The sequence below is a fragment of the Octopus bimaculoides genome, chromosome 5 (genome assembly GCF_001194135.2).
Source record: "Octopus bimaculoides isolate UCB-OBI-ISO-001 chromosome 5, ASM119413v2, whole genome shotgun sequence".
Taxonomy (NCBI): Eukaryota; Metazoa; Mollusca; class Cephalopoda; order Octopoda; family Octopodidae; genus Octopus; species Octopus bimaculoides.
The window spans coordinates 29420479-29446334 of record NC_068985.1 but is presented as its reverse complement, the minus strand read 5'-3'; the positions used below and the strand labels follow the sequence as shown (position 1 = coordinate 29446334).

General features: G+C 34.4%; 1 protein-coding gene across 9 annotated transcripts in view; it reads left to right on the top strand.

Annotated features, from left to right (window-relative positions):
• The window catches only part of LOC106868342 (protein Aster-B), a 264262-nt gene that overhangs the window by 86849 nt on the left and 151557 nt on the right, over positions 1–25856 (top strand). For all 9 annotated transcript variants that reach the window (XM_014913557.2, XM_014913556.2, XM_014913555.2 and 6 more), the window contains one exon: positions 17030–17480. In XM_014913557.2, the coding sequence (XP_014769043.1) occupies positions 17030–17480 (451 nt within the window). The remainder of the gene's footprint in view (positions 1–17029; positions 17481–25856) is intronic.

Here is a 25856-nt window from a genome sequence, read left to right as displayed (position 1 = left end):
ATATATATATATATATATAGGTAGATAGACAGATACACATGTGTGTTTATGTGTCTTGACATCATGAGATGGTTGCAAATGAGATCATTGTCAATACAAGTGATGCTGTTCATTTCCAGTCTTCCTTGAAAAACAAGTCTGGCTATAGGGAAATATTACCTTACTTGGAAACAGGTGAAGGTTGGTGACAGGAAAGGCATCCAATTATAAAAAATGTGCCTTCCATCTAATCTCTGCAAGCATGGAAAAGAGGACATTAGATGATGGTAGCGATGATGATAATTATTGATATAAAAAAATCAAATCAAATGTTTAATTTCATACAGTAAAAGAAAATTGAAATTATGTTTTACTTACAAGCAAGTACATTCTTCTATCTACATAGGAAATGGAAATGGAATTTAATTTTCTTTTTATTTAGATTTTATATAGCTCCATGGCATTTTAGTTTAAAAAATTTTTGGTTAAGTTTAAATAATTTGTTTGTTACTGTTAGTGTTCTGGCTCAGAAGTATCATGAACGGTTCATGATTTCTTAAACTTTTGCAAGTACTTTTCTAAGCTCAAATCTTAAATCTAGGCAGAGTGGATTCTATAAAACAAAATTTCACTGGATATATAAAGTGAAATCAGATAGTCTTCTGGAGTAAAGTATATTGCAATGTCATTGGCATTAATGGAATGTTGCTGTAGCAAATTTGTCATATCAGCTAATGAGAGTTTACAGTGATAACATTAAGTAAAGTTTTGTTTGGAACAAATATTCTCATGAATTTAAGTGAAAACAAATTAAAATACATGCATCATGTCAAACATTTATGTTGTTGACTAATCCATGGTCAGCCCTTAGTGAGTAGGTTTCTCACATGTAGGTACAATCCATAACTCTGGATATGCTAAACCTGTGTCTGGTGAGGACCATACTGCACACTCTGACTTGTAGTCATTGTTATTATTTAGTTCTTGGCCGGACCTTATCAAGTTGACCTCTGGTCAAAGTATTTCTGATTGTGATTATCCTGCTTTTCTCCTTCTTCACAAAGAGTAGCTATTATCTAATATGTCCTTCCATTTCTTAAGTTGTTAGAGTATGATTTAAGAGGAATTAACTGCCATCTCTATTGGGTAAACCAACTACATAAAGGCTCTCTTCTCAACCCATTATTTATGGTTGTATTTGCTGTGGTTACAATCTGAATATGCTCTTTATTGCCCAGTATGTTTCTGTCTACCTGCCTATTGTTATTTAGCATTTTAAGCAATCCTTTTCTAGAAGGTTTTTGATCAAAGGCATTCAAGCGGTAAACATTGTCTTTTCTATTGATACGTTGAACTAATGTGTTCTTTATTTAAAATGTTAGAGTATAATATGGAGTAAATTTGGTTTCTATTTCTAGCAGATATGAATGATTATGTTGATGTTTCTATCTATAGATTTTGATAGCTTTCATAATAAAGGCAGACATTTTGTTAAATTAGCTCTTTTGTTAAATTAGCTCTTTTGTTAAATTAGCTCTTTTGTTAAATCAAGCTCTGGTAGTCCAAATTGTAGAGATTCAAATTTAGGTTCTTTATTTTGTCTGCTTCATTGTTTTATACTTCTGATGTTACGCCTAACATCAGAAAGATGGTCTGTCATCTTTCAAAGGGCAAGTGAAATAAATGTCAACATAGGTGCAGGAGTGGCTGTGTGGTAAGTAGCTTGCTTACCAACCACTTGGTCCCGGGTTCAGTCCCACTGCGTGGCACCTTGGACAAGTGTCTTCTACTATAGCCTCGGGCCGACCAAAGCCTTGTGAGTGTGTATGTTTGTGTGTCTGTGTTTGTCCTCCCCTCCAGCATTGCTTGACAACTGATGCTGGTGTGTTTGCATCCCCGTAACTTAGTGGTTCGGCAAAAGAGACCGATAGAATAAGTACTAGGCTTACAAAGAATAAGCTCTGGGGTCGATTTGCTCGACTGTAAAGGCAGTGCTCCAGCATGGCTGCAGTCAAATGACTGAAACAAAAGAGTATTAGATTTGAGACAAGTTGCCTCTTACCTTGCTCTCCATAAAGACAATGTATTTCAGAATAATATTTACTTCATTGTAGTTAAAGAACCTTTATCATGGAGCAACAGTAGAATGAGAAAAGTATGTGTGTATGTAAGTAGAAAAGACCATATGAAACAAAAACTTAGTAAAAATAGTTTATACCTGTTCCACTAAATTGATTTCTTTGAATGATGTAGCAGTTTGCTACCTTAACATCAAACTTATGTGTATTTTCACAAAATCAGTCATATCATGTTTCAGTATTGTCTTTTTTTTTTCCTTTTTACAACATACTACATATCTCAATTACCTAATTTTGGTAAGAAAAGTTGCATGCAGATATTTGTCAATGTTTAGATTGTTAATAGGATATTGTTTTATCATTGTTATTGCTCATCTTCACAAAATAATTTCAAGGTAAGTAGCTTTGAAAACTCACAAAAATATGTCTTCACTGAAAAACCCAATTTGTTTAAATGGCTTCTTTTAATGAAAATGAATATGAATCTGATAATGTCCTATTATCCTATGTTCAATAATTGCTTCACTATTTTGTGTTTATTGTCTGTTGTTCAATGTAAATAATGGTAGATTTTCTTTTCTATTTGCACATGTTTCACATAAACAAGTTTTCTAATTTTTATAAGTTTTATTCTTGAGCACTTCCAATGATATTTATACATAAAAGGCAGGGCCATAGTATAATGACTGAAACTAGTAAAAGTGTGTGTGTGTGTGTGTACATAAAGTAAGTTCCAGCTCTATCAGCATTGTTTTTGTTTTCTAAAAATTTAGATAAGCTGATATTATTGGAGTTTACTTCCTTACATACTGTTTTTAGATTTTGAACACTCCCAGGAGAGGGAGTGTTTGTCTTCTAATTGTTAGAATAATCTCGATTGATATTTTACAAATCACCATATCGCACTACATGTATGAGACTACCATATATATATATATATATATATATTAATTGTACATCCTGCTTAATTTGGATGTATTGTCTTGAATGTCATAGGCTGCAGTAATCGTCCTGACAAATCATCTTGTATAAATGTTAAGTGCTAAAAAAGCACAGATCATATCAGTAGACAAAATTTTGTCATTACTCGTGGACAAGACTTGTATCACATGATTTCAGCATAATTTGTACTTCGTCAGCAATAGACTGTTTTGTCAGTGTTAAACTATATTGATGAATTTTTGATCTAGCATTTGGTGGGGAGGTATCCGTTGCTGATGAAGAGAAAATCACACTGAAATCATGTGATACCACAATCATATCCATCAGTGTTAACAAAATTTTGTCTAGCAATTGTGCTTTTTAGCTCTTAACATCTATTCATGATGATTTCTCAGGACAATGACTACAGCCTGTGGCATTCAAAACAACACATCCAAGTTAAGTTGGTTGTGCAAATCAATCAATCAATCATCATCATCATCATCATCATCATCATCATCACTATCATCATCAACATTTAACGTCTGTTTTCCATACTGGCATAAGTTCGACACCTTGGCAGTAACTGGCAAGGCCAGGGTATGCACCAGGTTCCATAATCTGTTTTGGCTTGGTTTCTACAGTTAGGTGCCTTTCCAAACACCAACCACTTTACAGAGTGTACTTGGTGCTTTTTACGTGGCACCAGCACTGTGATGATAATGATGGTAATGATACATATATATAGACGTTAGGAAGGGCGTCCAGCTGTAGAAAGCATGCCAAATCAGACTGGAGTCTGGTGCAGCCCCTCTCCTTACCAGCCCTGGTCAAACTGTCCAACCCATACCAGCATGTTCCACTGGATTTGCAATGTCAGTATGCTTGTGCATTGAGAGAAAAACTGGGCAGAAGAGGAATCTGGTTTAGAGTGTAAGAGAAGAGACTGCAAACACTGCATTGGTTTGAGCATGGATGAGGATAGTTGTATATAGAAATGCTGATTGCTTACAATAGATCTAAGAGGAAGTCTCAGGAAGATGTGGGATAAGATAATGAGAGCTAGTCTCAAGATGTTGAACCTCACAGAAGAGATTGCAAAGGATTGAGATGATTGGCAATACACAGTGTGCTTTTGAAGACCTGCTCAGCTATACTTCAACAGTGTGATTGAGGCTCTCAAAACATAATGTGTATGTACATAACTGGATTTTTACCAAATCTACAACTATTGCTTCCCATTTTCCCCTACCTAGGTCCCTCCTCTGAACCAGTGCTTCTCAAACTATCTGATGTGGCGTACTGGCAGTTTTTTTTTTCCCACTGTGCCAGGGACCGGTAATATTTCTTATTAATATTAATTTATACCGGAAACAATATATATATATATATATATATATATATATATAATGAATATAATAAAAGTTGATAATTTTTTTCATCTTGTGTTTATTTTGTAAACAAATAATACAATATTGCATAAGCATTTTATAATGTTGCTTTCTTTTCTGGAAACTCTCCGCATACTGGCAGCTGATGGCTCGTAGACCGGCACCGGTCTATGGACCACCACTTTGAGTAGCACTGCTCTGAGCTACTTACTTTTGACATCCATCTATTATTTTTACTTTTAGTCACCTCTACCCTTGTTTATATCCAGCTTTTGCTTTTCTCACACCCTTTAATTCCCCTCCCCCTCGTATCCCTGTCACTCTTCCATCAGTCACTGTCCTCTTTTACTGTGATACTTTACTGCTGTTGTAGGTGATGAAAGCAGAACCTATTGCTATATACCATATCACCATTTCATATCACCTCTTTTGTACTTCCTACCCATCCTTATTCTTATCATCATCCCTTCACTCATATTTACTGCACCTATCCCTGTTCATTCACTGCATGTATCCGCTATATACATCTGACCATTTCTACTCTAATGTTTGTTACCATCTCTCACTCTCCTTCCATATTCTTGCCATCTTAACCACCCTCCCTGACTCTTTTGTATCTATACTCTCTTCTATTTGCCCTCTTGGATATATTATATTGTCACTACCATATTTAGTGACACCTTGTCACTGCCATATTTACCCATCTTTTGGGTACCACTCATGTTCCTAAGCCATATTGCAATACTGAAGCAGTGACTTGATTTATAACATATTCTGATTTAGCACCTAGGAAGACAATATAGAACAGGTTCGTGGAAAAAAAACAAAACTAAACTATGAATGACTTAGGGAATCATGTAAGACACAAAGACGACTGTGTACAGAGCTTCATTTAGATGTGGGTGGGATATTGTAGGTATGTAGCTAGATTCACTGTTTCCTCCCTGGTTGGCATTGGACTTAGGAAAGACAGCAAGGCAGTGATTCATAAATTGAAAAAGGGAAGCAGAAAATAAGTCATTGTGGATATAGCAGATGCACATGAAAGAAAAAAAAAACTCCGAAACTGAGAGAAAAAGAACAAATCCTTGGTGAGTATAAAACAAAATAGTTACTCTATGGTTCGAATGGTTACAACTGCATCTAATTTAATGTTGTGCCAGCATGGATAACATGGGGAAAATGTGTGCTATCATACATCTGTGGGTTTGATTGGTCTATTTGGAAACCTGTAGCAAAAGCATGATCATTTACTAATTGTTATATCATCATCATCATCGTTTAACGTCCGCTTTCCGTGCTAGCATGGGTTGGACGATTTGACTGAGGACTGGTGAACCAGATGGCTACACCAGGCTCCAATCTGATTTGGCAGAGTTTCTACAGCTAGATGCCCTTCCTAACGCCAACCACTCTGAGAGTGTAGTGGGTGCTTTTACGTGCCATAAATGAATATACATTTAATCTACTCACTGCAGTCAATTTCCATCATTTTTAATGGAGTCTCTGATTTTTATAAAATTCTTTTAGAAAATGTTTCTCAGTGGGGACTAAGTCACCAACTACCTGAAAGACTTTGTCATTCTTTATGAGACTGATCCATTAGTAAGTGTGCAAGCAAAAACCTATATTCTGTTTTCTTCCACTGCTTGATAAGTCCTCTCCCTAGCAAATATTTTGATTATTAGCATTCAGCTGAAGTCACTAACTCCATTTTGCCTCTTCATAGACCCTGACACTTGGTTTCATCTTTCACTTCCCATCACAATTTCAATCCTTAATTTTTATTAACCATGTGAAAGTCCAGAAAGAAATCTCCTACTCAGCTGTGCCTAATTTATAGTCTTGGAAGCTTTTAAAAAAGAATACGGATCCCATTCCTTCTCCCCAAACTAATTAAGTTCAAATGTGTAAGAGTGTGTATATGCGTGTGCATACTCTCTCTCTCATGTACATGCATGCGCACACGCGCGCACACACACACACACAGCTCCTTCATGATTATATTTATCAGCAGTTTGTTATGTGATTTTAATATAATTAATAGTCTGGAAGGGTTAAGTTACATACATATGACTTTATATTTTGATGTATTATACTGGTGTTGACGACTTGAAATTCCTTATTTCCCATGTTATAACAAGAGTTTGATGTACATTTAAATACGAATACTTTAGTACAAGCTGTTTCACAAGTTGGTATTAAAAAAGTTAAGCCTTTTCAAATTTATATTCTGAAAATGACTCATCTAAATTTAATTCCTCTTACTACAACACCACTATTACAATCGTTTCTGCTATGAAGACAATGTTTTCCTTTCTGTAATAAATTGACTTGATAACGTCTATTATTATCTACCAATCACTGTCTTTTAGAAATGACTGCGTTTCATAAAATTTCTTGTGTAACTTATTGTTTATCAGCTTTTATTTATCAGATGCTTTCAACTTTTTACCTGTTCCGTTTATCACTTCAAATGTTTGATGTTGAAAGGAAAATTATATATTTGAATATAATCTTTATCAGAACCATTGTTACTATGTTTGTTTTAAAACTTTCTTTTACAATTTTAGTTTGGACTATATAGAGCAACTTAACAACCCATTACTACTCTTACCTTTTATCACAACAACATATTATTAGCCAGTGTCACAATTTCCATGTACCTAGTTGCTTTGTCCTGTTAAATAACATCAGTATATTGTCTTTCAATCAACTTCTTAATTTTTGTTATTTTTCTGTAATCCCAAATCAGCCCACATCAGTCAGATCTATGATTAAGAGCCTTCCAGTATGACCATCATGTCTTTTTATTTGGACATGTATATCTAGTATTACATTATTCAATATATCTTTCCCTTTCAAAGACAGCAGAATGTAATTTGATGCAGGTTTGAGTGCTATTTCTAGAGGGTTGAGTGACTGTGCCGATATACGTTCATAGGTTCATCTACCTCCTAGTGTCCTGGTGTCTTATTTTAGCCCAGTGGCTTAAGAATTACAGTAGGTACCACATGGTAAATGTTATATACTGACATGCTGGGCTTTATGTTTCTGTAACTTAAGAAAAATCATATTGCTCAACAGCTTCTTTTCCCCACTAAACATTTAATTTGTAGCCTCTCTGCTATTAGTCTTCTCAATAAAAAAGTGACTAGAGCTCCTAAAAGACACAAAAGAGAAAACTGAAAATATGATATATGGCATATATTTAACAATGTTGCTAATTAAGAGGTCAAATGAAATGTTGTTTTCTTAAAAAAGCCATAGGTTATAATCTAGAACCAACATGTAATATAATTACATTATTGATAGTGATTGTGAGGACAGTTTTAGCTACATTTTCCTTTACCAATCTAGGAGTGGTTTCACACTACTTTTCAGCAGTACAGAACATTTAGAGCATATTATGGTATGTTTAGAAAATAATATTCAGATTTGTTGAGAAAAATGGTTTTCTTGTTCTTTTCCCCCAAAAGCTATTGATAGTAAGTTTAATATTTTGGAGTTATCATGTTTCTCTCTCTCCATCTCTATCTTTTTTTTTTCATGACTTAGTAACTGGTGGCTTGAAACCATTCATAAGAGATAATTGAAAGAAACCAAACTATTTACAATTTTTGTGGATAAAGAGCAAACTTTCAATGTAATTATGTGTATAGGCGTAGGAGTGGCTGTGTGGTAAGTAGCTTGCTAACGAACCACATGATTCCGGGTTCAGTCCTACTGCGTGGCACCTTGGGCACGTATCTTCTACTATAGCCTTGGATCGACCAAAGCCTTGTGAGTGGATTTGGTAGACGGAAACTGAAAGAAGCCCGTTGTATATATGTATATATATATATATGTATGTGTGTCTGTGTTTGTCCCCCAAACATTGCTTGACAACCGATGGTGGTGTGTTTATGTCCCCGTAACTTAGCGGTTCAGCAAAAGAGACCGATAAAATAAGTACTAGGCTTACAAAGAATAAGTCCTGGGGTCGATTTGCTCGACTAAAGGCGGTGCTCCAGCAAGGCCACAGTCAAATGACTGAAACAAGTAAAAGAGTAAAGAGTATATGTATGTATATGTGTGTATGTTGATAGGTAGGTAGGTACATATGGTCTACATACATGGTATGGTCTTCAGCGGGTGCTTATTTTATTGATTTTATTGACTCCAGAAAAATGAAACATAACATAGGCTCTAAAGAGTTTTGAACTAAGAATGTAAAAAGTCATAATGAAATACTACAAGGCATTTGGTCTGACACACTGTCTATTCTACTGATTTCCTACTCTTCTTCGACTAAATAATTGTTTTCTAATAAAGGCATAAGGAAGACCTGAAAGAAATGCTGCTAAGCATTCTGTCTGATGCTCATCCCCTTTTACTTTCTTCTAAAGGCACAAGGCCTGAAATTTTGGGAGAGGGGGCTAGTCAGTTATATCAACCCCAGTGCATATCTGGTACTTATTTCATCGACCCTGAAAGGATGAAAGGCAAAGTTGACCTCAGCGGAATTTGAACTTAGAACATAAAGATGGACAAAATGCTACTAAACATTTTGCCTGGCCTGCCAATGATTCTGCGAGCTTGCCACCTTCCTTTGACTAAATAATGGTTTCATATTTTGCCACAAGGGCAGCCATATTAGGGGAAGGGATGAGTCAGTTACATCAATCCCAGTGTTTCACTGCTACTTATTTTTATCAACTCTAAAAGGATGAAAGGCAAAGTTGACCTCGTTGGAATTTGAACTCAGAACATAGCGATAGGTGAAATACCACTAAACATTTTGTCCAGCACACTAATGATTCTGCCAGCTTGCTGCTTTAATTCTTTTGACTAAATAATAAAAACAAGAAGTGGTCCTCAAGCACTTCCTTTGAAGGGAATTGCAACTATAACAGAGACCAAAATATTTATATATATATAATATATATGTTTAAATCATGGATATTGTAAAGCCATATGGTTAAGAAGTTCATTTTGCAAGAAGTCACAGGTTTGATTCCATAGCGTGACATCTTAGGCAAGTATCTTGTACTTGTAATTCAAAGGTAAAGATTGTTACAGTGTGTTGCACTGCTTCCACCTGAGGGTTATGTTAAGTGTACAGATGTCTGTGGAATACTCAGCCACTTACACACTAATTCAATGAACAGGTTGTTCAGCTGATTGACCAACTGAATAATCATTGTCAAAACTAACAGACATTACCATCATCAGCATTTAGTGTCCACTTTTCCATGCTTGCATGGGTCAGCTGGATGCTCTTCCTGTTGCCAACCTTTACCTATTTCCAAGCAAGGTAATAATTCTGCATGGCCAGACATGTTCTTGCAGAAAATTGAAAATGAATGACAATGTTTGTATGACAGTGGCAATCATTTTACAACTGTCATGTGATGTCAAGACAAAGGACTCAAATACACACACACACATATATGTAGGGTAAAGACCCCCTTTAGTCATGAATGACCATAGAATTGCACCTAGAAAGTTCCCCTCCAAGGCACAAGTCCAGGCAAGGTTATTTATGGAAGACCAGCAATTACCCATGCATACCAGCCTCTCCTCTCCACACCACCAATGTTGTCCAAGGGGAAAGCAAAGGCTGATACAGCTCGGCACCATTGATGTCACAACTCATTTCTACAGCTGAATGAACTGGATCAGAATGAAAATAGTGTCTTGCTCAAGAACACAACACACAGCCTGGTCCAGGAATTGAACTCACTACCTCATGATTGTGAGGCCGATGCTCTAACAACTGAGCCATGCATCTTCACACATATACATGCATGTATACATATTCATGGGCTTCTTTCAGTTTCCATCTTCCAAATCTACTTGCAAAGCTTTGGTCACCCTAGGACCATAATACTAGACATACACAATGTTGAAGAATATTTTCTGTCTAACAAATCTACATTTCCTATCTGAATATTCCATGTTTACCAGAATAACTGTCCTTTCATGTCGCATTTGTAACCGCTAAGGTTACATCTTCATTTTTAACCATAATATATTTTTATACCAACATTATAATTCTGCTTCAGTTCTTTTTTACAATACACTGGAGATAATTACTTCACACTAATTATCATTTATTAGCTAGAAATTTAAACCAACAGCATTTTGGTAGTCTTATTGCAAATTGAGCAAATCAGATGTAACAGATGGTTTCTTGATTAAGTAAGGAAATGTTAAAGTAAATATATTGTGTTCTTATTATGCAAATTTGATTCTGTGAGAAACAAAGGGATAGTCTTTGGACAGTTATTCAATAAATTCAGTGTTTCTTTTACAGTGCCAAAGACTGCAGGCACCTGTTTGCTTGTAAATTATATCTATTTAGCGTTACCTTTTGTTTGAGTTATCCAACAGCTGCCTTACTGTGGCAATATTTTAATGCTTACATAAAAAGTAACATTTATGGACTGGTGCTGATTATCAAGAAACATCTGTTTCAAAAATATTGTCCTGTTTTTGGCTTTCTAAGAAATTGGTTGCTTCTTTGTTGAGAAAAATGCCATGCAAAAATCATTTGATGTATTATTTATGTGACTGAATGACAACAAAATGAATCGTTCTTGCATCTTATCGTATTTCATACTCAAGTTGATGATGAATGAAACTAGAAATGAATCATATAAGATAAACTTTCTGTTATCATTCATATTAAAAATATTTTTTTGTGATGTCCTGATGCTGCACATCATTTTGGGTTATATGTATATTACAAAATCCTGAATCAAAGGTATGAATTAATACATACTGAAATTCTATTATAAAACAAGTTTACAGACATACAATTCTAAAGGTAATAGCAGCTGATGATAATTTTTTATTTAACAGAAATCGATATTATAAAAACTGGGTTATATTGACATTTTCCCTGGCAGAATATGTAATGTACACTTGTTAAGACTTTATAGTCACTTCAATGCTAATTATTCTAATTTTGCTGATTTGTTCTTTGATTATTAACGTAACCTTGTTCATAATGGAAAGTTAATCAAATGAGAAGTAATATTATAATGTGACTTATTTTTGGAACATCCAAAGATGATAATATTGTATTCTTTTCATTGGGCTGGTATGAATTAATCAAGTTTCCTGAACTAGTTCAGTTTATGTTGTGATACTTCTGTCCTATTTGATTCATTTCACATCTTTTAGAATATTTTTACCTCTCAATTTCATTTATATCTTAACTCCTGTATACTTCTGTTACAACCGCCCAAAGACTATAGTCACCTAGTTTCCATCATCCATAGTATCTACAGGGTGTCCACAAAGTCTGGGTACATGGAGTAAAGAAAATCATAGCGTAAACAATTAAATATAAGAAATAATAATTTCTTAAAGTATGTGTTAATCCCATGTACCCAGACTTTGTGGACACCCTGTATAATCTAATACTTTTGAATGTTAACCCTCTTCCAAATCCATCCTTGTGTACATCTCAGGGTTTTTTCCACATAGACGATGGCAAGGCTGTATCAATGCAAACATTGTTGTATAGTCAAAGAAACTCGTTTTGCAACCACGTGGTTTTGATTTCAGTCCCACTGTGTTGCACCTTTAGCAAGTGCCTTCTGGGCCAATAAATACCTCATGAGTGAATTTGGTAACCTGTCATCTATGTATCCATATATGTGTGTGTCTTTGTGTATGTATTTGTTCTCTCTTATCATTTGACATTATTGTTTATTTTTTTTGACATCCTCATAACTTAAGGGTTCAAAAAACAGAGAACAATAAAATAAATGCCAAAAATTAAAAAATAAGTACTGGAGTTGATCTCTTTGATAAAAACTTTCCAAGGTCGCATCTCAGCATTGTTACAATCATCACCATCATTTAACATCCATTTTCCATGCTGGCATGGGTTGGATGGTTTGATTGAAAACTGGTAAGCTGCACCAGGTTTCAGTCTGATTTGGCATGGTTTCTACAGCTGGATGCCCTTCTTAACACCAACCACTCCGAGGGTGTAGTGGGTGCTTTTTATGTGCCAGTTACGAAACACCAGCATCAGCCATGACTATGATCTCACTTGGCTTGACAGGTCTTCTCAAGCACGATAGATAAAAGATAAAAGATTTGTGAACAGTTTATTCAAATTGAAAGAGATTGTTAATACAATGAGTTTATGTATGTATATTCAGAAGTACATTTAATATATTGGAAATTAATTTGGTGGAGACTTACTTGGTGGATGTTGAGCAAACTTCCTACCACATAGCCATGCCTACACCAATATATTACTTATATTAGTATATATCACAGGAGTGGTTGTGTGGTAAGTAGCTTGCTTACCAGCCACATGGTTCCGGGCTCAGTCCCACTGTGTGACACCTTGAGCAAGTGCCCTCTACTATAGTCTCGGGCTAACCAAATCCCTGTGAGTGGATTTGGTTGATGGAAACTGAAAGAAGCCTGTCGTATATGTGTGTGTGTATACATATATATATGTGTGTGTGTGTGTGTGTGTGTGTGTGTATGTATATATATATATATATATATATATATATATATATATATATATATATATATTACTCCCTTTCTATTTAGAAAAATAGACTGGTGTGTATCATTTTTATATAATCTCTATTAATACTGTAAGAAAACTGAAATCTGATTTTTACTTCTGTTCATTATGGTGTGTCTCCACTTGTTATCATGTACAGAAACAATGATGTCATCATATCTTGTTAACACCCTCTATAAGTAGTTTAATGTCTATGATAAAGATTATGTTGTATAAATATCTTCTCACTTCATTATGTCTAATGTTTATTTGACATTTTACTCACTACTATTATTTGTTTTCTACCTTTCTTATACGTAAATCTAATTTTCTTATTTCTTTTTGTTTCACTCTTATTTTTCATTTTTATATAGGTATGTTTGTGTGTGTAAATTGTATGCCTGCAGTAGACTGATGATTGATACACATGTCTGTACATATCTACACAGATGATTTCTATGTTGCTGTTAAAAATCGGTTTTTCAGTGATATTTTAAAGATATTTCCAGACTAATAAATCAAGGATATTACAGTTTGAATTTCTATGAATTTCTTTTTCATGTATGTTTAGTGAATTCAGTTATTTGCTTTTGCTGATTCAAGTATTTTTACTGGTAGATGCACTGTCTACTGTTTGTTAACCCTTCAACTACAAATAGGAAGTGGTAAAAGGATTTAACCTGTAAACTTAGATACACATCTCATCTGGTCTTGAGGTAGAACACACATAGAAAAAGTTATTTCATTGTTCAAAATAGTGGATATTGCTCTCCATCACTGTTTTTTAACAGAATATCTTTGGGTCAAACAATCTTAAAACTACCCTTTAAAAAAAAAAAATTAACACTTGTCATTAATTCTACTGTGATTCTTTATACAAACATATTGAGTTACAAAGGCAGTTACACAATACCATACAATAATTAAACGGTAATGTTAAAGCAAATACATCTGCATTGATATGAGTATAAAAGCAAACACAACTGCAATTGAAACCACTTGCCAAAACAAGTGCAACTCAATAAAATAGAACAATAATATATAAAAGAAATCAATAATACTTCTAAAGTAACACAACAATAATAGCAAGCTTCTGAGAAACCAATTTTACAACTAAATTTTGATGTCTATAGGTTGAAACCGTTTCACTATACTTCCTTTTTGGAAAGTTATCAAAGCCCTCAATAAATATTTAAGGTTTAAAAGTCATTAAAATGACTAGCAGTGAAATGAGCTAGCTAAGATGCTCTAAAACAGACTAGATGTTATGTGACCCACTGAACCAAAATACAAAGGCTTCTATTATCCTCTAGCTTTTTTTTTTGTTGCTCTTGTAGATAGCAGCCCTTTTAATTTGTTAAAAATTGTTTGACATGAAGTAGGTAATTTTTATTGAAAAATTTTACTTGTAAATGTATATATAGTTTATCTAATATCAGTATAGGTAGAGAAATAAATTAGCTGCTCAAATTTGCACTTCAGAAAGACTGGCATTGAACTGGTTCCATTAAAAACTGGTATTATTTAAGTGAATGTGAAGACTATGAACAATAGAGGTTTTGAAGTACTAGAAAAGTTATGATATTTAGGTAACATAGTCAGTGACCTTAGCACTGACTATGTTATCTCCTCAAAAGTTTCTCATTGAAAAACAGTTCTTTCTTTGTATGAAAGAAAGATTGTGAAGTACATAAAAAAATCTTTTTAGTAAAACATAGGCATTAAAAGTAGCATTTCCATTGAGAAGAATGAGACATACTTGATCAACTGATTGGGTATTGAATTTAAGATATGAAACAGATAAGTGAGTGGCATAAAAGAGCTGCAAAACATAAAATGGTCAATTTTGTTTAGAAGTGGATACAGAAATATTTTCTGTAAAAGATAGAGACAGAAATATTGTACAGATGACACTTAATGGAAAAGTAATCATCAATTAGATAGATGGATTTTTCTGAGTGGCCATTCTATTCAAAAGAAATGTTTGTGCTGTTAAAGAAAATCTGATCATATTGAATTATTTATAATCTTTAATTACTATCTCATAGTCTCATAGTTTTGTTTCAGTCTTCAGTTTGTTGGAAATAAGGAGGATGTTACTAGAAGCTTGATATCATTAGCTAGAATAACTTGTGATTAAAAATAATAATTTTCCTTTCATGATCATGTTTCAACATATCTCTTTTTCATATTATTTAATCCTTATTTTGACTTAAATCATTTATTAATTTACTATACATTACTTGCATCTTCTGTTCTAATTTAGTAAATAGCATTACAAAACCTTTACAGAATTATTTTAAGATGTAGAATAGCCAGGAAGTTTTTCAATATTATTTTAAGGCTAGTGATTCAGTTTACAAATCTCTTTGTTGGTGTCACAATTATAGATCTAATGAAATGTCTGTTAGAGAAAGGTTTAATTCTTTTCCTTGAAACATTAAATGTTAGTAGTTATTCTTTCTTCTGTGGAAAGGATTGGTTTTGGCATTGTAAAGCATCAAATTTCATATATGTTTCCAGTGAGTTCAATGCTCTGTTGTCAAGTTCTCTGTTTTTACCAGCTCTTCTGCTGAGTAGGTGAGACACAATAAGTAGTACTTTGACCTGTGTACAGTACAAGTAATGAGAGACAACCTTAGAACGTTACCAACAAGAAACTAAGCATTTCTTGAAATCAGACATCATAACATCTCAAAATATCAGCAGAAATAGGAAACATTCACCCAACATGAAGATGACACACAAAGCAAACACTTTTTATATAGATAACAGATAGTTATAAAAATCTTAGAATGCAGATAGATTGATGGAAGCTGATGTAATCAATATTAGAAGAGGCAGAAGATTTCTGATGTATCATGTTGTGTGTGACAAGAGAAAATATTGATAGAAAATTTAGAGTTTTACAGTGTTGATAGTAACCCTTTCTAAAGAAACAAAAAAGAAAACAGTTAGTTTCTTTTTAGTTGAGTATGCAAACTAATTTTTACTCCAAGTTGAAACTAATTCATTTCACGGAGAAAGGGTTGATTTAAATGCCATACCATCATGTTTATTAAATTTTGGCCCTGTACCTTAATAAGAATTCAATATGAACATTGTGCAGCATTTTGCATGAAAGAATGGAAACAAAAGAATGACAAATTTTGCTTTTATTACATCCTACAGAAATCACCTCAAATGCTTTTATTATCATGTATTAAATACTTGATTATTATATCTTCTGTTGACTAGCATTGGACACAATGTCTTCCAAAGATGACAATACTTTGGATCATTGTTTTTTTACAAGAATATTGTTTATACCTCATCCACCCTTAAAGCAGAAGCTGCATGAAGGTGATTTGTTAGGTCTTCTCAATCACAGCCCATTGCTTGAAGAAGCCTGGAAGACATCAGTAACAGTTGCGTAAATCAATCCCAGTAATTGACTGATACTTTATTTTAATGACCTCGGAAGGATTGACAGGCAAAGTTGACCTTGGTTGGATTTGAATTTAGAATGTTAAGGGCTGAAAGAAATGCTGCAAAGCATTTTGTCTGATTTTCTAACAGACTTGAAAACTTAGTATATAGTATGCAGCATGTTTAAATAACTGTTTGATTTAGTCAAGATACCCAGATGGCTCTTAACAATGATAAGCAGTTATTACATGGATGTTGACAAATCCCATTCAGCCATTAATATCTCTTTGCTTAAAAGAATGAAAATATAAAAAGGAAAAAAATTATGAAAGCAATAAAAACTGCTAGTATCTGACAATACTGGAATCCTTAATGACAATGGCATCTAGAGAGAGATAACAGATATTATGGATGAGAGGAAAGAAGAGAGAGAGAGAGAGAGAGAGATCAGTGACTTTGGCTGCTTATCACAATTGAATTTGTAATGGATGTTTGCAAGAACTTTCACTACTTTATGAGAACACACTGTGACTTGTCAGAGGAGGACTATTAACTTTTTCAGCTTATTTGTCAAAGAAAAATAGTTAAGTGGCTATAAATATGTAATTAATTTTTGTTATGTGCTTGTTTGTTTTTTTGATGGCCTTTTCATATTTTTATTTAAAATAAAACAATCAAGTAAAAAGAATTCAAGAAGTTGCTATTACACCTTTGTTTTATCTTTTCAGGACTTCCAATGTCCCTTGGGTTACACGTAGCCCATGTATACAAGAAGCTGATGAGACCAAAAATAATTCTTCATCTGTGTCATTTGTTGACACATTATATTTAGATAATGATATCCCAGTCCATAAAGATGAAGGGGACACTATCGATGTTGGTACATGGAGTGACTCCTCATCACGTGCGAATGACAGTATGCAAGAGCGGAAATCAACTGGAACTAGCTGTGAGAAATCTTCTGAGTCTGAACGAACAGATATTCTTAAGGGCAGTACACATGAAAGGGCATTTGAAAAGTCACTTGATAATGTGATGGATAAAATCTCTGATCGATCATTTGATCTCAGCATGCACTTTGATAAGAACTCTTTCAGTGATACTGGCAGGGATGATGAATCCAGAAGTTTGAAACAGACCAAAGCTGAAAAGAAAAGGAAATCTTCATCATGGTATTCAGTGAGTGTAATTTATGCATTTGATTTCTTTTTTTTTTTTTTAGCCATCTTGTTCACAAAATTTATGTAATGCAATCAATTTATGAATTTATATTGTATATGATGCAGCACAAACATTGCTGGATAGCTCTGTGAAATTTAACATTTGTAAATCTTTTAAGAACAGATGTTTTAAGAATGCATTTCTTTTGTAATATTCAATATGTCTTGCATCTGGTAAACTCAGTTTCATTCAGGTAGAATGAAACCTACTTGATTTTCTTTCATAAAACCGTTGCTTGATATTTTTTTTATTTGAAGATGTTTTTAATATTAAGTTTATCAAATTTCTATTTTATTTACTGCTGTTTAACATAGGACAGTGATCTAAGGTGGGAGTACATGATGGAAGGCAGCACAAGAAGTTAAACAAAGTGCAAGGGATATCAATAAATCTGATGCAATCCCTTATTACTTAGCCATCATGTTTCGAGAAAAACTCTTGTGGAAGCAACATGTTTATTGGTGTGTGTGTGTGTGTGTGTGTGTGTGTGTGTGTGTGTGAAAGAGAGAGAGAAGGGTGGTGGTGAGTGATAGGCTGGCATACAAAATGTCAATACTAAGTTTGTGAAATGAATAAGAAAGGCGATAATAAGAGATGAGTGGATAATGGGTAGACAAGACAGGCAACAGATGGAAACTTAGGTAAAAAAAAAATGGGTGAAAAGCTCAAATGTAGGCATTATTTTGGGCCATTCCATAAATAATATATTTTTATATTTCTTTTATTTTTCAAATTAAGATAAACAAAGTTCTTTTTTAATTTAAAATATACTCTCCTTCATTTTCTACAATGCTCTTCCATCTATCTAGTAGACTTGCAAGGCCCTTCTTCCAAAATTAACTTATCTATGACGAAAAATACTCCTCCAGTACTGTTCTGATCTTGTCTACAGAATTCATATTTTTTCTATCCAAATGATTTTGAAGACTGTGGAATAAATGATAATCAGATGGGGTAATGTATGGTGAATATGGTGGGTGTGGCATTGTTTCCCATTCAAACTGCTCCAGCTTTTGGAATATCATCCTTGTTGTATGTGGCTGAGCATTATCCTGATGGAAGAACACCTTTCATCTTGAAACCAAAGGCAGTTGTTTTTCTTCTACTGCTGACTTCAGCTGCTCACAGTAGATCTCCTTTGTTATCATTTGGTTTGGATTTAAAAGTTCAAAGTAGACTAAACCTTTCATATCTCACCAAACAGATAACACCTTATGTGGGTGAAGACCTTCTTTAGCCTGGGGTGCCAGTGTTTCTCCTTTCCCTACCCATGTCTTCAGTGCTTGACATTTTTGTAGAGAACCCATTTCTCGTCACTATTCAGTCTAAAAAAGGTTCATCAGTGAGACAAGAAGAGCACACATTCACTCTCTGCAGTTGATTAGACTTGGAAAGTTTGTGAGGAACCCATTGACCCAATTTGCTGACTTTCCTGATGGCACGCAGGTGTTCATGACTGGTTGAATGACCAAATCCAAGCTTCTCTGCTAGTTCCTCAACAGTTACAATGGGATTTTGTTCCACCAGGGTTTGCCGGATGTCCTCATTGAGTTCTACAGATCTTCCAGGACGAGGCTCATCTTCTAGGCTATAATTTCTGGAATTTTTGGAACTAGCATTGACACTGTCTTATGCTTATTGTCTGATCCCCATATACTGCATTAATATTCCTCAGTCAATGGTAATAGAAAGTGGTGAATGTCAGTACTGAGTGATTTGTGAAGGGTAATTAAGGTGAAATGCAAATTGCTCAGTGCTGGCTTGCATAAAGTCTGTGGAGTATAGATGCACATTTGAGACCTACATTCAATATATATATATATATATATATTTATATATAAATATATATATGTGTGTGTATGTGTAAAAAACATACAGCCATAAAATGCTGATATAAACATTTTGTTTGACCATGATGTTTCAGGTTTTGTGTAAACATACACTTCTTAGCTTGGCATTTCAAGTATGATTCATCCATATGATAGGGTGAGTGCCTAGAAATGTTGATATGCTAATATATGAAGCAAATATTACATATGGGAAAACATGTCATAGATTTGATGGGTTGAGGGGATGAAAGCAAAGTTAACCCTGGAAGGAATTGACACCAAATTGCAGATGGATAAAGCTAAATACTCTTTATCATTTGGTACATTTCTGTTGTTGGTGAAATATAAATTATCTTATCAGTGTTTACACTGTGTGCATATAGTATTACAGTGTATGGTGAGCTGTATATGAGTTGAACAGATATTGTAGATCTGTCCAACACATACTGCATTGAAAAACAAATGTAAATCTAATGATGATGCTAGTAGTGAATATGTCAGTTTTAGAACCTATATGATGTTTTCTTGTTAGTTATCACCCTATTAGTTATGCAAAAAGCTTTATAATGTCCCACAAGAAATGTCGCTGGAAAACTATTAAGTAAATACGATTAATAAACATTGTATCTGGCTATAGAATAGTGCAAAAAAATCTAATCAAAACATTTTGAATGTGTTGTCTGATAGCAAATATATTTTGTTGTCACACTTGAGGAAAATAGATGCCAAATGTATTTAGAAACCAATTTAATCTATTTCATCAGAATGTATCCAGAAAATAAAGAGAAAGAAAAATAAAACAAAATAGCCTATTAGTAAAAACAAAAGCAAAACTGTTGTTCAGGCATTCTGCTGAAAAAATGAACAAAGAATAGACATCACATTTTTTTTTCTTTGTTTCCTATTTGCCACATTTTCCCTCTGTAAAAATTATCTGATGTTGTCAGAATAGCATATTTAATTAAATGAATATTTTTTTTTAATTATTGTGCAAAAAATTAGTTTTTGTTTCTAAAGAACAGTAAATTTATCGCAAACACCAACAATACTACCATATGGTGTAACGTCTTAGCTTTTCTCAAATATTTGTTTTTTAGTAAGCAGTGTTCTTATGTTTAAATAGAATCCATTTGTTATCTTAGCTCATCTAAGTTACACCTGTTTTTTACATTTATGCATCAATGAATGTATCCTCATTTCAGTTGATTGTGGCATCTTATTCTTTCATTTCATGGGTATTTCTTCATTACACTGAGATATTTTTCTTTTATCATTATATCATTGGTTGCAAAAATTATATTTTAGCCAGTATATTTTAAATACAGCTTTATATAATTTTAAAGCACAATTTTAAAGTAAGGCTGAAACTTATTTTTCATTTTAGTAAACCCAAAATTATCAACTCAGATGATTCGCTTTATATAGTGATACAGTAAACAACTTCAGTAGTATTTGAACTTATAAACTTGATATTAATAGCTTACTGCAGGAATTTCATGTTGTAAAACTCTATTTAATTTTTTTCTAAGCACAGACAGCTTTGGTGCACTGCCTATCATCTTTGGCCTTTCACCCCACTCAATTACGACCAGTATAGCATGCATAGTCAGATCCTCTTGGGACCTGCTCTCTTCTGTGACTCACTGGTGATCCTTCACCTATGAGAAGTCTTACAAAAAACCATGTCATCGCACTGGACATCAACAAAGCAGCCAAGAGTGCCCATCACAAAATTCTCAAGTCAAAATTACCTATTTCTTATCTCTTGGGTTAGAAGCTTCTTGTCAGATTGCTTTATTGTAGTGTATGAGATGTGGCTATCTTTGACTCACACTCTATCAAATCTGGTATGCTTCAATGTTCAGTAATGTTATGCACATTCTTAATCTTATACATTAACAATTTAAACTCTGTATTCTCAAACTTGTTCATTCTCTGCAGATGCTGCAGTTCTTCACTTGTTCCTAACCTTTGGTGCACAGGGGCCATCCACATTCTATGCTGAATTTGCACTACCAGCCTTAAAACAAACATGAAATGGGTGAAAATCTTGTTTCGTTCACAGTACAAATACACACAAATAACATGCGCATAATAAACTGACACCTCACACTCTCTAATCTTGGTCAACACTCAATTTGAACCTCAAAGTTTCTATCAATGTTGAGATTAATAGTTTAGTGCAGGAATTCCATGTTATTGTAAATAACATTTTAATCTTAGCACAGACAGACTTAGTGCACTGCTTATCATCTTTGGTCTCTCTACCCCCTCTCAATGACTGCCACTATAGCATACATTGAGCCAGATCCTCTAAGGATCTGCTCTCCTCTGTGACTCACTGGTGATCCTTCACTAATAAGAAATTTTACATAAATAATGTCATTGCACTTAACATCAGCAAAGCTGTTGTGAGTTCCTATCACAAATTCTTATGCCATAACTACTTATTTCCCATTCACTGACAGTCTGTTCTCTCCTGACAATCCCAAAGCAAAAAATTATATTGCAAAGATGATCCATCTTCTTTAGAGCCAGAAAATACTTCATCACTGACTTTCTACAAAGGTCAGGTGAGATCCACAATAGAATGATGTTCCCACATCTGGGAAAGTACAGCTACTATGTACAAGGTGTTCAGGCTAGCTTTGATTGTTGGTGTAGAATACTAAAAAATATCAACTAGATTATGGCTAGGAGATAGCTGTTTACTCAAAGTAGCTGCCCTCAGCTTCCACCATGGCTTTGAAACCTGGTGTGCATTTGTTGTTGTGTCACCGGGAAGATTTTTGAATACCTCCTTGTCTTATAGAAGTGCCCAGTTGTCCTGTATGCTATTAGTCTCTCTCTCTCCTTCTTCCTTCTGTCATATGCATTGACTAGAAATTCTCTGAACCTATGACTGGTTAAAGGCTCTTTCAGCTTTTATTTTTCCTTCTCCAGAGTGTTCTGTGACTCTAGGTTTATCTAAGTCTTATTCTAAAGTTACTAATCATTAAACAATGTTTGAGTGCAAAGTTCTTCAACAGGTTTAGACTTAGTATCACAGCAGCTATCAATGTCATTTCTTGGTGAGTATGATGGCTCTCCCAATCGTGCGGTTGCCTAATTGATAGGTGATTAGCTGACAGGAAATTTTATTGAAGTTAGTCTTGCATATAGGTCATTTCTGTTAGTAGCCTTGATCTTTCCTCATTCCTCATAGCATCCATGTATGACAGAGAAGCCATCATAATATTGCCCAAAATGTCCATTAAAATCACCAGCCAAGCTTGTGAGGTCACTGTCATTTATTACTGAGATAGGCTGCAGGATGGTCTCATAAAAGTTAGTCTGTCTATTCTTCTATCTGATTATGGCATGTATGCAGAGATAAGTATCACTGCAGTGTTGTCTATGACTAACCTAAGCTTAACTATTTGAATGTATACCAGCTACTTCAATTACTCTATCCATTTTTCTGCCAACAATACACCTACTCTTTTCACTCCATTACTGTTACCATAGCTAAGTGTGTAATGCAGAAATTTGAACTGAGCACTTGCTTGCAAATTATTGTGGCCTGAAACACATTAATTTCAAGCTCTTGAAAAGGCTGTTTAAACTATTAATCTTGGTTTTGTTATTTACACAATGCTTCAATTAGACATCATAATGATTATCTGCTAGTGTCGTCTTTAACATACATAAAATTATTTTAAAACTGAATTAAATTATTTTTCCATTCATCTAGCATTAATACCAAGTCACTTTCAGTTTTGGGTCCTGAAGTTAACGTTGAATGCAACAACAATAACGACTATCTACCTGTTTCCTACTGTGTACAACACAGCATTTTTCTACCTTTAGCCGTTGAAAAAGAACACAGTTCAGATATGGAAAAAAAGTATGTCACTTCTCTCGCCCCATTTCATTTTGTTTTTTTGTACAAATCTGTACAATACTTGTATCATCAAAGAGAAATATGTGACAAATAGGCTGTCTTTGTTGCACAGACCTAAGTGAACTCTTATGAAATACAGTGCAATTAGTTGAATGACTTGGTGTTATCCACAAATCCAGTGATCTAAGGGACTACACTACTCAATACTGTCCTCTGCAGCCCCATTTTCTCAGTCTTTCCATGCTACTCTCTTATCTTTCTTTACAGAATGAGAACAAGTTGGAAAAAGTTCAGCGGGTTATTAACTCAGCTGATGATGAAGGTTTCTCTCTCAAAATAAGGGGCACAATGTATGATTCCTGTTCATAAAGTATGATGCTGAGTGGTTGCAAGATGTGGTGGATGTGTAATGTCACTATGGGAAAACGATGATGATTGTACACATAAGTCTATGTGTATAGATATAAATATAGGTGTGTAGAATAAAATGAAAAAGCAAAACATTTGGCATTACTCGAAAAAACAATTTAGATAGAGAATATAAACAGATAATGTCTCTTACAGCTGTTTATAAGATAGCTAAGCACGTGAATCATGATATTGAATTAGTATTCCATAATCAGAGAGGGAGAAGTCAGAATAACATAAAAATGAAAAAAATATCCCCAATTGAGGGCAGTATTTTCCAGCTTGTCAAAAATGATGAAAGTGAAATATATATATATATAAATATATATACTAGACTACCTGTGACCCATTGGGTCACTGGGAAACTCTAAGTTTCCTAGCAACAGAATTTTGTTTTGTGAGTTTTTTTCTAGGTTATTTCACATGCTTCCAATGTTTGTGACATCGAAATCATGTGTAAATGGCTCCTTTCCCCAGAAAAAGAAAGATTTGGCTGCTATTTCTTGCATGTCCTGCTACCACTTAACAGGTATTTTGGGTCCCTTATCGCAAATAGCTGTTACGTGGTAGCAGGGCATTCTTAAAATAACAGCCAAATCTCTGGAGATGAGATACATTGAATGCGCTCAAAAAGCAACTTGCAGAAAAAAATAACTATCTTATACTGAGGTTATGAACGGGTCTTTTACAAAATATTTACCATTTGAAGCCATGTAAACAGGTAAAGCTTAGGAACAGGAAGTGCATCTAGCTGTACAATAATGCCTTAATCACATATTAGTTTAATCTATGTATGGAAAAGCAAATATAAAAAAGAAAATATGAACATGCTAGCGCAAGCATGACTATATTGGCATGGTTTGTTTCCTTATTGCATGGTTCTGGGTTTAATCCCACTGTGTGGAACCTTGGGCACCAAACTGACCCCACAGCCTTTTGAGTGGAATTGATAGAAGAAAACTGTCAATACACACACACACACATATACGTGCATGCATACATTACATATATATATATGTGTGTGTGCATATGTACGGATGAACATTTTTTATCTAGTAGCTTGATTTTAAGTATTCATATATATATATATATATTCCAGAGAAGCACTTGGTTCCACCAGCCTCAGAGGAAGGGAGTGTGAATACCCTGAATGTAGCCTCTTCTAGCAGACCAAATCAAATAATAAAAACAATAATAAATCAATGTGATAAGCTATAAGTAAAATAAGCTAATAACGAGAAAAGTGAAGTTGATTCAACTGCAGATAACAAACAAGGAATAACAGTATCACAAATGCAAGGTTCTTTGTCTTTGTGGATGAATGATGAATTACAGGAAGAAAATTTCCCCAGGGTGTGTGTACAGAGATAGCATCTCTGTACACGGCTGGCATGGCTCTTGCAAGTTATTCATCTACACTTAATTTTCTTTGTAACCTTCAAACTGCAGGCACCTTGTCAAAGGTGAAGGTCAATAAAGAATAGGTTTAGTGGTTTGGTGTTAGCTGCATGTCTGAAGAGATACTAAGGAGTTGCATTAGTCATCTATACATCATTCGGTTGGAATTTGCAGTTGCGTATGTCACTGAGTACATAGTGACAACGAAACAAAAACAGGAGAGTTTGTTTAATATTTTATCAACAAACTTTGCTGTTTTGTGTTGGTTTGTTTGATATTTAGATACACACACACAGAGGGAAGATGGGGATAGGGAAGGGTTTAGACTAACATTAGTTGAAATGAAAACCTGCTTAAGCTGAAAGTCGAAACTGTCTGTTTCGAACTAAAACTTAACAGTCCTGATGCAAGGTTTTTTTCAAAGTCAAGTAATGTTATGTATATATATATATTGAACGGAGACGCGTAGATATGTGCTGCATTCAGGAAGTAAGATGGAGAGGAGGTTCTGCGAGGTTCCTCACAGGCAAAGAACACAGGTACAAGATTTTCTGGGCAGGGAACACTGACGGGGTCGGGGGCGTAGGAATACTTCTAGCGGAGAAATGGGTGGATAAGGTAATCGAGGTCGTTAGAGTAAGTGACAGAGTATTTAAGATTAGACTAGTGCTTCATCATAGATTAGCTACTGTCATCTCAGCCTATGCACCTCAACCGGGGCTACCAGATGGTCTGAAAGACCAATTCTATGACACCCTCTTGTAAACTACCTCGTCGACGAGTGACAGGGACCTTCTCTTTGTAGCTGGAGACTTC